This window comes from Pangasianodon hypophthalmus, chromosome 26, assembly GCF_027358585.1.
Source record: "Pangasianodon hypophthalmus isolate fPanHyp1 chromosome 26, fPanHyp1.pri, whole genome shotgun sequence".
Classification (NCBI taxonomy): Eukaryota; Metazoa; Chordata; class Actinopteri; order Siluriformes; family Pangasiidae; genus Pangasianodon; species Pangasianodon hypophthalmus.
Genome location: NC_069735.1, coordinates 11872062 through 11888937, shown reverse-complemented (window position 1 = coordinate 11888937; position 16876 = coordinate 11872062). Strand labels below are relative to the sequence as shown.

Sequence of the window (16876 nt, the reverse complement as noted above, 5' to 3'; positions counted from 1 at the left end):
GAAGAAAATCAGAAAATTACTTCACAATCCATCAACACTAATCTTTAGTGACAATACAAAAAAGTGAACTTTCATTTAAATGACGTGTACGTGCCCAAACAGTGAAGGGTGCCAATACTAAAAAAAAAAAAAAAAAAAAGAGCCGTGAATAATAAAAAAAAAAAAAAGATGTGAATGTTCACTTGAGCATTTACTGCCCTGTTTGGGTGCACTCACTGCTTTATAATGAACTTTTTCACTAAAGGTTTAAGTTTTATTGGCTGTGTTATTGCTCGCTAGTTCACCCTGTGAGGAAGACATGCAGTAGTACCATGCACATTATAAAATGACATGATATACCTGGTTTTATTTCAAAATCATGTTTTAAACTTTTTTTTTTTAAAAAAAACTGTCTCTTATGCAGACTCTGTTGGAGACCACCACCAATCTTCTGAATTCGGACTTGCACTGGTCTCTGGCTCACCTGCGGAAGGCCGTCAGCAGGGGACTCCACCCTCGACAGGACCACTGCAACATCTGCCTGCAGCAGTACAAAAGGAGGCAAGAGAGCGAGGAGGAGATCATCATCTTCAGGTACACACGCACCTCAAATACTCAGGGGAATAGAACAGATATAATCTTTTTTTTTATTTGCAACTCTAACATACACACTCATATACCAGAAAGTGGTAATATGCAGATAAGCTCCATAACCACTAATCAGTAAATGAACATTCTTACCAGCCTCAGTCACGCCAGATTACGGGTACGGGTTACTCGTACCCGTAATCTGGCGCGCGTAACCCGCACGTGAGTTCACAGTCCATTGTTCCCCTTTTTTTTTTTTTAAATAAATATTTCTACTATGAAATAGCCATTTAAATAAAGACTTTTTAGCAATCTAAATTGGAAGTGTGCCTTGGATTACCTTTTTTGGATTACAGTTTTTTCCCCACCAAAGACCACCTTCAGACATACTTCACAGAACTTCTGAGCATACCGGATTTGTTTGTTTTTGAAAAATGCACATTGTTTTCCATTGTTTATGATTCATAAATAAAAAAGGAGTCTTTTCAGTCATCATTTGTCTTCATTCAAATTTTGTTCAAAATATTCTGAGAATTGAATTGAATTGTGAGGCCAGAATCGTGAATCGAATCGAATTGAATCGTGACTGGCGTGTATTGTTACACCCTTAGAGTATAGTATGTAATTTTGCTGGCATGTAGCAATGACATTGTATGTAACTATGATAACGGTCATTTAACAATAGTCAGCTGATAGTCGCAAGCAAAACAAATGATATTTTTGTGATTTAGGATTCTATTCCTATAAAAGGTAACTGTACATCTATTCTGGTTTCGATATATATTTAAAGACATAAATTACAACATTCTGTAGTCCATTTTGATGAGGGACAAATCTGAGAGGAAACAGAAATCAAAAAAGGGGAGAGGAAATTAAGTGTCCTAGGGCTCGTTACTCCCAATTATACAAGGAATTTGTCTTAATAAATAAATACACCTATACACAATATACAGTAATTTTCACAGTATACAGTAAAGTGTGTTTACTGTAAATTGGCATCTAATATTTAATCTATAGTATGTTGTGTATAAGTGTTGTATATTGCATATATTGTGTGAATGATCTTCTCTGTTGTTGACTCCAGTACCATGATATGCCTTGTACACGTGTACTTGGTTAAAAGTATCTGCCAAATGAATAAAGTTAATGTTTTTGTGTGCTTATGTGTGTGTCTCTCCAGCTGTGGTCACCTGTATCACTGTCAGTGCCTGCAGCGGAAGGAGCAAGGGGTTGTTGGTAAAGATCCCGGGCATGTGGGAGATCGGGTTCACTCGTGGAGCTGTTATAAGTGCACGTCCAGTCAGGGTGCTCGTCCCGGAGACCGCCTGCTCGCTGAGGGAGGCCGAGTCCGATCCACTTCTCTGGCCCAGGTCTGATCGCTAATTCATTCTTAGTACTAAAGTTACTGTTTTATCCATCATTACATCTCTGACTGTTTTAGCTGTGTGTGTTTCTCTGTGTGTTTTAGCACCTCAAGCTATCTGAGGCACCTGTTAAACTATTTATTATTCAACATAGATTTATTTTTTGGCTTACATGGTCAGGGCTACTTTATTTTATTCAGGTACATCGTTTCATTCACACACATTGATTTCCTCCTATTTGTTATTCATATATGTGCTAATGTAGGTCACTTTAACTTGTTAAGGTTCTGTCAGTGATTTATGAGGTTCTCCAGAAGCTGCTGTTTATCAGGCATGATGAATGAATTGAATTCATAAAGCATTCATAATGCAGGGCTGTGCAGAGGTGTGTGCAGGTAGTTTAGTGCATTTTGTTGGTTTGTGGGTGTGATACACTACGGAGAGCATACAGAAGTGTGTACACACCAGCAAGCTTTCACCAGTGTATTGTAGTTACGATGTGTGCCTGTATCTCAACAAAGCTTTGGCGTATTGTCCCCAAAGATGGTAGGTGTGTTTAAAACAATGCACTACATGTTGCCAAGAAGATCTGTGCACTTGGCATTGCTATAACTAAAGAATAAACTAAAAGTGATCACAACATTTGACCCCTGGACATAAAATCATGGTTCTTTATTCTTTTGATTTCGTTTATCTTCATGATTTTTTTAAAACCACTATACAACAATATGGGCCACTTGAATTTTTAAAGAAAACTTTGCTGCTGTTCCTAAAAACTTTTTCCATTCAACTTCAAGCTTGTATGAAAAGATCTTGAGACTGGGCCTAACAAAAGTTGACGACAATTACAAAGCTGATGATGATTACAAAGTTGACAGCAATGGAAAAATCTAGCAGCACAAAGATATCGAGTTAGAATATCTAGTTCTGGAAAAAGATAATCTTGGCTTGATAAAAAAAATACTTTACTTACGATATAACTTGGTCAGAATTTGAGATAATTTGTAGTAAAATGGTAATGGTTTAAACCATGATTGGATTGGAGAGTTGGCTTTATTAATTGACTGATTGATTGATTTGTTGATTGATTCATAATTTCGTATTTATTTTCTATCAAATTTTTCTTAATTATATTATGTTAAAATATTTTATTTCATTTTACAAAACCATTTAATAACCATGGCATAAACACTTAATCTTTTAATCTTCCTTCTCTCTTGTATGCTTATTGTCTTTGTCTCTCATATGCTCGATCTCTTCCCAGCTGTCCATGTCTCTCTCAGGGGAGACAGGAAACAGTGTCTAATAATGACAGATTTGAGCGTATTGATTTCTATCTACACATGGCTATATTATAGCTAATTCGAGTGGATGAGAAATATGCAAATGGCATGCAAATGGAACGTTTAGCCACCTTCAGTAGGTTTGCAAAGGCAGAAAACACTCAAACAACAGGTTTGGTATGAGGCTAGCATGGTTAGGTTAGACATGATTAGCATGGTAACACTTCCTTGCTATACATTTATGCTAACTAAAAATACAAGAATATTAAACATATCATGTAGATTCTGTGGCTGTTTCCTTCCCATTGAGTTTAATAAGTAAAAATAATTAAAAAGAAACACATGAATGTCACTTATATGATTGATCTCTATAGATGTTTAGTCTGCTGTAAGCACGATGGTTGGTCACTTCACTGCTAAAACCATGCTGATCTACTCCAGCACTTTTGACATGACCTCCTGTTCTCTTATCCAATGATGATGAAGTGTTTGGTGTTTCAGGAGGCCAGGCCACACCGGGTCTATAATTGAACCTGTCCGTCCTCATCCCTTTTCTTTTTAACATTGCCCTCCTTTCTGCCTTGTTCTGTCAGTGCAGTTGTGTGTCAGAGCACTCACCTGTCATCCCTCATTTGTATTTCAGACCAAAGTGACATCCGTCCATCGGGGATCCGCCGCCGAAACTCATCACAGAAAGGTAAGGACGAGACCTGTGATTATAGTGGGATCATGATGATGGGATTATAATCCAAAATGGGATTGCATGCTGATTAGATTCAGACGAGGTAATCTAGGACACACGATCATCCTCCAGTTTTAATATTTTAAGTAAGTCAGGGACATTTTATAATAATTTTATGAATTGAAATGCAATGTGTTTTGGAGGAAAATTTTAAATAACTCAGCTACCTAGCTACCTATTGGTCTTAAATAGCCACCTGCCGTTATATAAGGTCACTGTTTCAGTATTTTGATTATGCAGGTTATCTGACTGGATTTTTCTTAAGTAGAAACGTCCAAGATGAGTTTTGTAATAGCCTCTTGACCCCCGCCTTTAAACACAAATACTTGCCTTTAAGCCTGAAAAGAAAAAAAAAATAAATAAAATCAGGGATAGAAAATGCGGACTGAAAAAGCAGTTTCTTCATTTTTGTTTTTGTTTCTGTTAATTTAAAATTTTAAAATACAGTAAGATGGCAAGTGTTGATATAGTAAATATCTAATAAGAGTCTAGTTTACTGTCAGTATATTACTGTATGAATAGTCCTAGTTTATCACATTAATAAGTGCAAGTGTGGTTTAATTTAACAAAAGGGCTTCCACCCTCATTAATTGGCATCTTATTAAAATAGCACTTGATCCAGCATATCCTATTGTTTTGCATTTTATTTTTATTTGTACATCAAGAGTTATTTAGCCACCAGAATAAACAGTCAACTGTAGTTAAATATGGTCTCTGTTTCAATATTTTCAACACAACCTTGCTTAGTTTATGAAGTGAAATGCAAAGCTACATAACAGTTTTATAGTCTGTAGCCAACTGGAGCATTCAGAACAAATTTTCTTTCTTTATTTATGAGTAATTTCCAAATAGTCAGGATTGAGAGGACTTTTGACGTCATTGGACAGTGACTGGTTAAAGGAATGATGAACCAAAAACAACAAAGAAATTCTGTTCGCTCCAGTGATGCATTATCAAAGATAATACTCTACAGGGCATATGTACAAAACTGCAGCCTCGATAAAGAGTAATACAGTCAGCTACATAAAACACAGAGATATAAGGGGAAGAAAAAAAACAGAACATGATTTTCTAACATTGAAAGCATAGCATTCTTAGCTCAGGCTTGGAGAAAGCATGCCGCGGGCTGTGCCCTCGCTCACTCACTCGCTGTAAAGAGAGAGTCTCTGACTTGTTTTGTAGACGCAGCCATGTGTGAAACAGAGTCGGCCTCTCATCTGCACTCCCATCTCTGAAACATTAGCTTGGTTATGATGGCTTTAACCCGACGCCACTCACTCACTCTGTTCTTTTGTCTCTGGGCGCTGATGCATGCACACACACACACACACACACACACACAGTTTTCTTCTCATTTCATTTCTTTCTCAGAAATTTTCCAGGGACCACCGGTGGCAGTATGTGCATTCTTTCTCTCCATTGAGAATTCAGTGTCTCCCTCTCCAGTTAAAATTCATTGCTTGTCTGTCGAGATGGGCCACATTTTCATTTAAAGTGACAGCTTCGGCAGAGTGTTGGCAAAATATGTAGCGCGACCCCTTCGACCTCTCCTGCTCCTCTTCTATCCTCTTATCCTGTCTTGGAGTCCTCCTTGCCTGGTTTTCCTCTCTTTTCCTTCCTCCTCCTCATGACATTCCCATCTGTCACCACCCAAGCGATGATGATTAACCACCGTAATTAGGCTGCATTTTTCAACAGTAGTGTCAAGTATCAAGAGCTAATCATAGCACTGACAATGCAGCAGGAGTGACAGAGAAATCTCTGTTCATTTATTCCAACACCCACAGCTTCTCAGATTATAGCCGCTCTACCACACACTGACCACTGGCTCAGCATGCGCTGAATGTGCGATCTATCTGATTATCTCACAAATCAGTCGTGACACACAGTGTCCACGCGCTGCCACCGGCCTTCAGCAGAACACATCAGCCTCTCCGTGTATACGGCACACACTCTTTTATATGAAAAATTTCTATTAGGGGTGTGACTCTCCTTTTTCTGGATGATGTCATACACACTGCCATACATAGTATATGATAGAATAAAAAAAACGATACAGTTCAACAAGTACTGATTCAACACACTTCAGATACAGTTCAATTCAGCAGGGATACAGTTCAGTTCAGCCTGATCCAATATGATTCAGTTGAGCCCTGTCGTTGGACCAATTTCCAGTTAAACTCATTTTTTTCTGTACACACCTGTTTTACGTAGCTGTGCTGTAAGCGACTGCTGAAAATGCAACATAGATCCACAAGGTCAGTACAGTTGATTGGATTTTGATTGAAACCTCTGCTCTCCACTGAAGTGCAAACATGTTTACCCTCCATGGCTTTTAATGTAAAAATGAAAATGTACCTCTATTTTACAATTTATCTACAATAAACATAATCCATATTGAAATACAAATTTATCCTGCAAATATGACAGTAATTCAAAGCATAAGGCAAAATCAACAGATCCTTGTTCACTAGACCTTATTTGGGAAAGATAATGTATGACATCTGGCAGAATTATGGTAATGGGTGGCCAAATATTACAACTGAGGGCCAGATGTACAAAAGGAACTCGATCCAGTGGCGAAAAGCATTTCCAGTGCATCTGACATTTGTAGCTCATTACATGAACCATGCTTGGGAACGCCTGCTAAATGTGTTTTACATGAGGTGCAAATTGCATTTTAAAAACCGCTGTAAAATCAATCATACAGCTGTCAAAAGGCTCGGGACTGCAGATTGAATGCAAGTTCAATAACAAAGAGATAAATCTTTTAGTAATGTAGACTCTCGTGTCAGAGCAAGTAAACGGTGTAGAGGGCATTAATACAGCTGATATGCCTTTAAATCCTTAGCGGGTTTAACCCTAATGAAATGAAAATGCTGTGTATAGAATAGGCTACTTGTAAAAAATAATAAATAAATAAACGTATGTAAGTAAAGTAATCTGGGTTGCAAGATTTTTTTGTGGTGTACTATGGCTCCCATATAATAAAATTTTAAAATAAAAATGTAAAAACAAAAATTCCTGTTTGAATTGTATGAAATTCTTTGTTAGATTTTAGTGACATTTAAGTGTATGTGATATAACCAGGGTTGCCACATCTGTAAAACAAAATCTCCTCAATGGACAAATAGTACATAGTTTTTTATAAATAGCCTAATGCTTTTTACCACAATCCTAAAATGGCCTTATTACATTATGTTTGCGTTATTTGCATTATTGGAAACTGTGGCTGATTACATATTCTGTTTAATGTCCTACATTTTGGGAAATGTATTATTTTCTGTGTATAAGAAGAAATGTAAAGGCAAAGAACGGGAATAGGAACTGCAGACTTCTGAACTGCTACCCTTTAGATTTTTTTTGCTATTAATGTCGTAACATACACAGTTTAACCACTTTGATTAAATATAATAATGAAGAGACATTAATTCAGGCCCTGATTTACTAAAATTCCAATAATTACTCATTTTTGTGTGCAATCTGATAAATTGCATGTGCATTTAGTGGGAAAGTTGCAGGCGTTATACAAATAAGACCTCTGTGAATGATGTCACATGCAAAGTAGGGGAATGTTGGGGGAATGTAGGGGAAATGTCAGGGTAATGTTGGGGGAATGTTGGGGGAATGTTGGGGGAATGTAGGGGAAATGTAGGGGAAATGTCGGGGTAATGTTGGGGTAATGTCGGGGAAATGTCGGGGTAATGTAGGGGAAATGTCGGGGTAATGTCGGGGAAATGTCGGGGTAATGTCAGGGTAATGTAGGGGAAATGTTGGGGTAATGTCGGGGGGAAATGTAGGGGAAATGTCAGGATAATATCGGGGTAATGTCGGGGAAATGTCAGGGTAATGTCGGGGAAATGTCGGGGATAATGTCGGGGAAATGTCGGGGTAATGTCGGGGAAATGTAGGGGAAATGTCGGGATAATGTCGGGGGGAAATGTCTGGGTAATGTCGGGGAAATGTCAGGGAAATGTTGGGGAAATGTCGGGGTAATGCCAGGGAAATGTCAGGGAAATTTCGGGGTAATGCTGGGGAAATGTCGGGGTAATGTCTGGGTAATGCTGGGGAAATGTCGGGGTAATACTGGGGAAATGTCAGGGAAATGTTGGGGTAATTTCTGGGAAATGTCTGGGCAATGTCGGGGCAATGTCGGGGCAATGTCGGGGCAATTTCGGGGTAATGCTGGGGAAATGTCGGGGTAATGTCTGGGTAATGCTGGGGAAATGTCGGGGTAATGCCAGGGAAATGTCAGGGAAATGTCAGGGAAATGTCAGGGAAATTTCGGGGTAATGCTGGGGAAATGTCGGGGTAATGTCTGGGTAATGCTGGGGAAATGTCGGGGTAATACTGGGGAAATGTCAGGGAAATGTCGGGGTAATTTCTGGGAAATGTCGGGGCAATGTCGGGGCAATGTCGGGGCAATGTCGGGGCAATTTCGGGGTAATGCTGGGGAAATGTCGGGGTAATGTCGGGGTAATGCTGGGGAAATGTCAGGGTAATGTCGGGGTAATGTCGGGGCAATGTCGGGGTAATGTCGGGGTAATGCTGGGGAAATGTCGGGGTAATGCTGGGGAAATGTCAGGGTAATGCTGGGGAAATGTCGGGGTAATGCTGGGGAAATGTCGGGGTAATTTCTGGGAAATGTCGGGGCAACGTCGGGGCAACGTCGGGGCAACGTCGGGGCAACGTCGGGGTAATGTCGGGGTAATGTCGGGGTAAGGTCGGGGCAATGTCGGGGTAATGTCGGGGTAATGTCGGGGTAATGTCGGGGCAATGTCGGGGTAATGTATGTTTTAATTGTTCTTGGCAGCCGTGAGGAGTTCTTATAGATACTCCCAGAAGAGGAAACTAAAGCCAGCCACTCTTACTGTACACAATCAGGTATAACACAGACTAAAGGCATTCAAAATATGATATGAATGCAAGGTAAAAGGATGTAGAATATAGTGTGTTACATAAATAAGGCAAACCTTGTTCATACACGCTGTTGGTGTTGGAGGATGCAAACATGCTGCAAATCTTTTATATTAAACCAACATTGCAGCCATCACATTGAAAATCTTCTTCATTATTAAGTCCCAGTATGTAGTATCATTTTGTCTTCAGCTGGTTTAAATGAGCTTCCACAAATTTACTCAGACAGACACCGCTGTGTATTTTGGACCTTTAGATAAAATGTTCCAAATTGCAAACTCTTTTAGACGTGCTATCTTCTTAAATGAAAGATGGAATCCTCCGTAGATCCTGTTATTAAATCAGCTCAGGTTTTTTTTTTCAGGTTTAAGTTTGCATATGTTTTCACACAAGCAGGTTTTCAGTAATGTGGGGCGTGTAAACTTTTGTACTATTTCTTTGAAATTATACGATTATCTCCCCAGGTCTAGGAAATTTTTTTTTTTTTCTAATTTTGAACTGCACTTTTAATTATGGACTGAATTCATTAGCTTGATGCATTAGTGCCATTTTTGCAATTAAGCTTTTGTCTGTAAGTGGCACAGGCTTGAGCCCTTCACTAAAGTGGTCTTCTTTCTGAAAGAGCACATTTTCATTTCAAAGGAGTCCTGATGGGGGGCGGATTTATCTTCCTGATTATAATCAGTGACTCATCACAGCGACTTCCCTTCAGGCTTTTTGCCACCCTCAGTGGTGTCACGAACATCACACTCTACAACCCCTTTACGGGAAAGGCCCTTCTTTCCGAAGCCTCTTCACACACACAGGTGTTGCTCTTGGTCGGGGGTTCGTAGCAGCGGCTCACCGCTGTGGTCAAGCTGTCGAGAGCTTCCCCTTTAATTAATATTTAACCCTTGTGCTAACGCTAATGAGGCTGCATGTGGATACACCAGAGAGGTGTTTTAAATGTCAGCACAAGGCTACTGTATTTGTTTTAAAGTGACAGCCTTTAAACGTTACACTGTTCCGCAGTGACTTCAGCACAAAATTAAAGAAGCAAACATCAGACACCAGACGTGTCTTAGCTGATCGATTATATATGGAATAAGGAGGAAATTGTTAGCCAATTAATTTCAGGTGCTTTCACACCTGTTAGTCCATTTGCTGAGTCTGAATCAGAGCAAAGTCTGATGTTTTTGTTTCATTTGATTTGGTTTAGTTTGCTACTGCGCATAGTTAAATGAACCAAAATGGAAAAATGCTGGCTGAGGGGTGTGTATTGCTGAACCGTCCCTGTAAAAATCTTTCATTCACTGGTCAGACATACAGCGATGGAAAGCGGTGAACAAAATTTTTACCAAGTGAAATCACAAAAATCACCCAAGAACATGGAGCCGAAGCTCAATCAGTTACTAGATAATTATATGAATAACTAGTTTAAAACATTTTGTGTATCGCATTTGGTATTTTTCTCTTCTTGTTCATCAATTCATATTTCCAGTACGCACAGCATTTCCTGCCTAAACGAACCATGTGAAAGAGGAAAATGCCCCAAGGTTCGATTCAAAAGGACTAAACAATGCAGAGCTGCCAACCATTATGCATGATTGTGTAAGATTTCTACATTTTAACATCAGCATAATCTGAGTTATCAGTCAAAAATACACAAAAGAGCTGTCTTTCTAAGCCAATCGATATATGAATCTGGAATGATTGACAGTTGCAGAGGTGTTTTGATCTCTCTAATATTAGCTGTTCCACTGTTCCACTGGTCTGTTACTCACCCACTTCCACCTTCTCACATTAGTAGGAGGTTTTTCATCTCTCCTCTAATCTCTTGATTTTCTCGCTTATAAAATGCAGTACCCTCGCTTTCTCTCGATGGAGGATATTTTGAGTTCCTGCAATAACATTAGACAAGTTTACAGTTAACATCAGCTAACTAAATTATTAAGGATCCCATTAAAAAATCTGGGCCAAACATAGTCAAAAACAGAATTTTTTTGGGGGGGAGAGAAAAGATTAAATAGGTCTACAAATCTAACACTTTACAAATAAATTTAATGATAATCATAAAAAAGTGATTAAAAACTTGCTCTCCTGATATGTGTAAGGACTATATGGAAAATGTACTGCGTTTTAAACCCCACCACGACTACGCATCATTCCTCTTAGGGTTAACAAGCTAAGATTTCAGAAAGTCCCTGATGGTCCATCAAATTCGGGTTGTTCAAGATCTTAAAGGAACACTTCATCCCAAAATGCTAATATAGCTAATGATGAATAAAAGCTAGTTGCTGCGTGTTAGCATTACACACGAGATCCCTCCAGCTTTCATTTCTTTGCTGACTGTTAGTACTCTGAGTGATGTATTCCTTTAAAAAACGCACAGAGGTTTCATTAGCGCAGTGTTCTATGTGAATCAAGGAAACATGTGGATTCTGCTTGGCGTGGCTGTGTTCTCACTCCATGCCAGAAGTTACTGTAATTAAGGGCCAGCTGGGGTTGTAAATCTTATTCAAGTGCTAATCTGAACAGATGTTGACAGGAATGTGATGCCACAGAGCTTAGCATCGATGTCGTCTGGTTGGTTTGGTTGGTGCTGTGAGCTCGCTGGTGCTTCCAGACGATCTATTTTGACTAAAACTTGAATACGATACTATATTTTAAAAAAGGAGAAAGAAGAGGAGTAAATAACAGGTTTAAGAAACTTGCTCTTCGGCAGGCCACAGTCACGTAAAATCAATGCCGAGTGCCGGCCCCTGGCTCACGCCTCACCAACGTAAACGACTAAAGCGTGACGGAGTTGATTTCTTTTTGCGCTCGAAGGAGACGGAAAAATAATTGCATTTATTTGCCTCCAAACTCTAGAGGCATTCAATCACACTTCTGCTCCTGAGTTCAGACAGACGCACACACAGACGCACACAAACACTGCTCTTAGGAAATAAACAGTTCCTGAAAACACACTTTTTTGGCTTTCAAGCACACTCAAGAGAAAATGGCTAATATTTCTGGATATTGTGGAGGAAAAAACAACAGTTTTTCAGGAAGACATTTAAAATGGAGTCTATATAACTCATACTATAGTGTTAGCTTTGCTTTGCTAGCTTTACATTTTTAATTACTCCCAAGAGAAATTATATATTATATGATCTTTTTTATTAATCACAGTGCATCACACTGTGTCCAAAACCAGTGACATCGCTGAGTGTGGTGCAAAAGGAGATATTTACAGAAATGACTTTGGGTGAGTCAGACTTTACATGAATTGTTAGCATGTTTGGTGTTCACAGGAAACGCAGAATGGACCCAGTAGAGCGTTGCAGAGTAAGGCAAGTCAGCCATTCACAAACACGTAAAAGCTCATAACCTGGTCTAAGGATCAAAAAGCTGGAATTTAATATGTTCTGATATGCTGTGGTTCATGGAGAAAGTAGAAGCGAGGCTACAGCTGATAAAAATAGCTTTTGTTGCCATTAAGGATAAAGGACTGCATGGTCATATACGGGAATATGAGGCCATTTTACCGTGCTGTGTACACCCTGTGGTGCAAACGCTGTTCATTCATGAGCTTATATTCCAAGATGAAAGCTGTGCTGCAAAATGAATTCAAGTGCGACATGACCACCAGGATAGTGTTAGAATCAGAAGCTCTGTTCGCCAAATGTACACAGGAATTACACAGGAAATTACCTCAACGACGTTCAACATGCAGCTCACGCACACATCCCTCTTATCTTATGCAAATCTAACAATGACCAAAACTAGCAGACAGGAATTTTCAGGAATTTTTTTGTTCCCTTGCCTCTTAGCCTGTTTGCCAAATCTGAGTGAAATGAATACTTGGTTCATTAACTGTCCAATTTCACACTGCACAACTTTAAGCGGACGAGAAGAGCATGTGGAAAAGCCAAACACACCAAACCCTTTTGTTCATTTTTGAGAAATATGAATATCACAGACATCAGCTGGACCTGATACACAATGACAAATTAATTTGGGCGGAAAAATGTTTTTGAACACCATGTTGCTTTCAACATTTATTTTATGTTTTTTTGGCCCAGATGTTCAGAATACATTGTACTTCTAATGTAGGGTTTAGGGTTAGTGTCTAGTGTTACGAGTGTAGTGTTACGAGTGTAGTGTTACGAGTGTAGTGTTACGAATGTAGTGTTATGAGTGTAGTGTTGTGGATCTAGTGTTATGGGTCTAGTGTTGCGGGTCTAGTGTAGCGGGTGTAGCATTGCAGGTCTAATGTTGCAGGTCTAATGTTGCAGGTCTAGTGTTGTGGATCTAGTGTTATGGGTGTAGCGTTGCGGGTCTAGTGTTGTGAATGTAGTGTTGTGAATGTAGTGTTGTGAGTGTAGCGTTGCGGGTCTAGTGTTGCGAGTGTAGTGTTGCGAGTGTAGTGTTGCGAGTGTAGTGTTGCGAGTGTAGTGTTATGGGTGTAGCGTTGCGGGTCTAGTGTTGTGAGTGTAGTGTTGTGAGTGTACTGTTGCGGGTCTAGTGTAGCGGGTCTAGTGTTGCGGGTCTAGTGTAGCAGGTGTAGCATTGCGGGTCTAATGTTGCAGGTCTAATGTTGCAGGTCTAGTGTTGTGGATCTAGTGTTATGGGTGTAGCGTTGCGGGTCTAGTGTTGTGAATGTAGTGTTGTGAATGTAGTGTTGTGAGTGTAGCGTTGCGGGTCTAGTGTTGTGAGTGTAGTGTTGCGAGTGTAGTGTTGCGAGTGTAGTGTTGCGAGTGTAGTGTTATGGGTGTAGCGTTGCGGGTCTAGTGTTGTGAGTGTAGTGTTGTGAGTGTACTGTTGCGGGTCTAGTGTAGCGGGTGTAGTGTTGCGGGTCTAGTGTAGCAGGTGTAGCATTGCGGGTCTAATGTTGCAGGTCTAATGTTGCAGATCTAGTGTTGTGGATCTAGTGTTATGGGTGTAGCGTTGCGGGTCTAGTGTTGCGAGTGTAGTGTTGCGAGTGTAGCGTTGCGGGTCTAGTGTTGTGAGTGTAGTGTTGTGAATGTAGTGTTGTGAATGTAGTGTTGTGAGTGTAGTGTTGTGAGTGTAGCGTTGCGGGTCTAGTGTTGTGAGTGAAGTGTTGCGAGTGTAGTGTTGCGAGTGTAGTGTTATGGGTGTAGCGTTGCGGGTCTAGTGTTGTGAGTGTAGTGTTGTGAGTGTACTGTTGCGGGTCTAGTGTAGCAGGTGTAGCATTGTGGGTCTAATGTTGCAGGTCTAATGTTGCGGGTCTAATGTTGCAGGTCTAGTGTAGCGGGTGTAGTGTTGCGGGTCTAGTGTGGCAGGTGTAGCGTTGCGGGTCTAATGTTGCAGGTCTAGTGTTGCAGGTCTAGTGTTGCGGGTCTAGTGTTGCGGGTGTAGTGTAGTGTGTGAAGAGTCTAGGGTTGAGAAATATGTCAACAGACATTAAACACATCTTTCGTGAGTGTGTGTAGAAATCACAGATATCAACTGGAGCTGGTCCACAATAACAGCTAATTCATTTTGGGGGAAAAAAAATAACATTTTGAATCCAGCATTTATTTTGTGTGTTTGTTGGCTGAGAACACATTGTACCTCTGCAGCACTCCAGCTCTGTCCTCTGGCACTTATTTTGCACTATAGAATGCTGTTTTAAAACTAGAAGAGAGACATCAGTCAACACCTTCCTTTTCACAGGGCAAATAATTATGCAGTTCATATAATGCTATTTGTTTTTCCGTCTTTGTTCGGCAAAACTACAAAACAGACATGCATCTCGCTCTCGTTCTGGCCACAGTCTGCGTTTTGCCTTGTCTTGCCTTGCCATTTTGTCTTCTGCTGCACCCGCTGCTAAGCTTAGTGTGGCAAAAAGTCACGTCGGTGCTGACATCCTGTTGAAGATAATGAGCTTGAAGTGGTGAATTTTCTACAAACAGCATGAAACTAGCTTTATACTCAAGCGCAATTTAGTTGTTGAAAGATGTGCTACTCCAGTGGTGTTTTGTGGGGGTGGGGGGTGGGGGTGGTGGTGGTTCAGTCTAATCTCTCTCAACCCCGTCAGTACTGTATGTGTGATTACCACACACATGAATTTCCACACTTTCCCAGTACTGAGAAAATAGGAACATAGTTTACTTGCAGTTGAGTTGAAATTTCACTTGAAAGTCCCAGGCCAGTTCTCAGCGGAAGGCAAACGTGTTTGTGTTACCATCATGCCTGGATGTGAGTTCTTTTCTGAGGGAAGGAACCTTACTCTACAGATGTGGTAGAGTGATGAAGAGGTCATTGTGATGTGTGACGGTCATTCTGATGGAGTCTATCACTTCCCTGAGTGGAGCACCTTCTTGTCTGGCTGCGTGGGATCAAGTGGTGATCTTGTCAGGTCTTTTCTTCACTGTGGTCTTGAGCTCCTCCTTGATTGAGAGCTGCTGGAGTAAGCCAGCATGATGACTGCATTCACTTCAAGAAAGCATAACACTTATGTGAAAGTAAAGAGTGGCCCTATTGCTACTCTTAGACTATATAAATCTAACAGTAAGAGCTATGTAAGTGGAAGTATACTGAACCCAAACAAACCCTTTCGTTTTTTTCTCCTCTCTTGTTTAAATGCCAAAGCCGTCAGTTGGTGATCACTTGTCCGTTTCTCTGACGTACTATCGAGCCGGAAAATGTCACTTTTAATGTCCAATTAACTCCACTGTTCTGACTTTTTAACAACTTTTTTGCAGCTTTTATGCACATTGTTCTTTGCACAAAATCCCAGTGGCACAATTTATTTTCTTGTATGGCTCAGGTTTTAATGTTGGTGTGGAGCTCTTTTTTTGTCTAAAGAATTCAAATAAATAATGCTGTAATTAGTTTCCTGCTGAATGACAGAACATCAGAAACCACCGCAATGTTTTGGTTTGTATATACAGTCAAGTTGGGCTTGCTGTAAAAATATACAGTGCTATCGTTTAAAGTCTACTTCCATTTAATTATTATCCCGAATGGCTTTTTATTCACTATATATGCTTACAACATAGGGTACAATTAATGTGCTCAGTAGAGCGCCATTTGAGTTTCAATAACCGCCTGTTGAAAATCGTTAACTACTTAAATGTAATATCACTTTTGGAATATTAAATCAGCGTGAACGGAAGGGAAGTGCTGGCAGTCATTACTAATTGATCACGTCTCCGTCCTGCTGCAGGAGCTGACTGAAGTGACGCTAGACGCCCAGCAGACGCAGGCGTGGGACCAGCTGCGCTGCATGTACAGAGGACCCTCCAGAGTAAGACACATCACGCCCACACATGTTCCTACTCCCACTCTCGGTGCTCCTTCACTAGATATAATCCCTTCTTTATCACCAGCAGGATGACATTTGTTCCTCTACACCATGTGTGCTATCTGTATGGGTTTGATATGATGCCTTTCTTTTTATTGTCTCTTCTTATCAGTCTCAATGCACAGAATGAGGATGCAAACCTCTGCCTCTCTCGCTTTTCCTCTCTCCTTCACGCTCTCTATCTCTCTCTCTCTCTCTGCCCTAAGAGTCTATTGCATAACACACTAAATATACTGCTTCACTCCTTCAAAGCAGTGATGGATCACACACACAGACATACAAGGTTCCTGACTGTCCTCCTCCTTTGCATGTCCTTCTCACTGTTCCCCATTTGTTTTATGTCATGTTTGTATATAGAGTATGTCTGACCTGATTTGATCAAATGTACTGTGATCCTGGTCAATCTGACCTGAAATGGACAATTTAATCCTGTTTATATCAAACTTTGAGCTTGTGTTTTGTTCTAGATTTAGGGTTTAGTGTTAATCTGTAGTGATACCAGTCTAGTGTTATTGGTCTGGTGTTATGGGTCAAATTAAAGACCCTTTATTTACAAGTGTTTTAGTTTAGGATACGGGTCTAGTGTTACGATTCTAGTGTTAGTCTCTAACGTTAGACCTGTTAAAGACCCTTTAATTGCAAGTGTTATGTTTCTAATGTTACAAGGCTAATACTACAGGTCTAGCTTTACCAGCCTAGGTTTCCATGTCTAAAAGTGAGTCGCAAGTCT

The 16876-nt window shown here is 40.2% G+C and overlaps 1 protein-coding gene across 2 annotated transcripts in view; it reads left to right on the top strand.

Moving 5' to 3' along the window:
• The window catches only part of vps8 (VPS8 subunit of CORVET complex), a 97051-nt gene that overhangs the window by 71870 nt on the left and 8305 nt on the right, over window positions 1-16876 (top strand). For both annotated transcript variants that reach the window (XM_053229764.1, XM_053229763.1), the window contains exons 41-44: window positions 404-573; window positions 1748-1937; window positions 3858-3911; window positions 16009-16089. In XM_053229764.1, the coding sequence (XP_053085739.1) occupies window positions 404-573; window positions 1748-1937; window positions 3858-3911; window positions 16009-16089 (495 nt within the window). The remainder of the gene's footprint in view (window positions 1-403; window positions 574-1747; window positions 1938-3857; window positions 3912-16008; window positions 16090-16876) is intronic.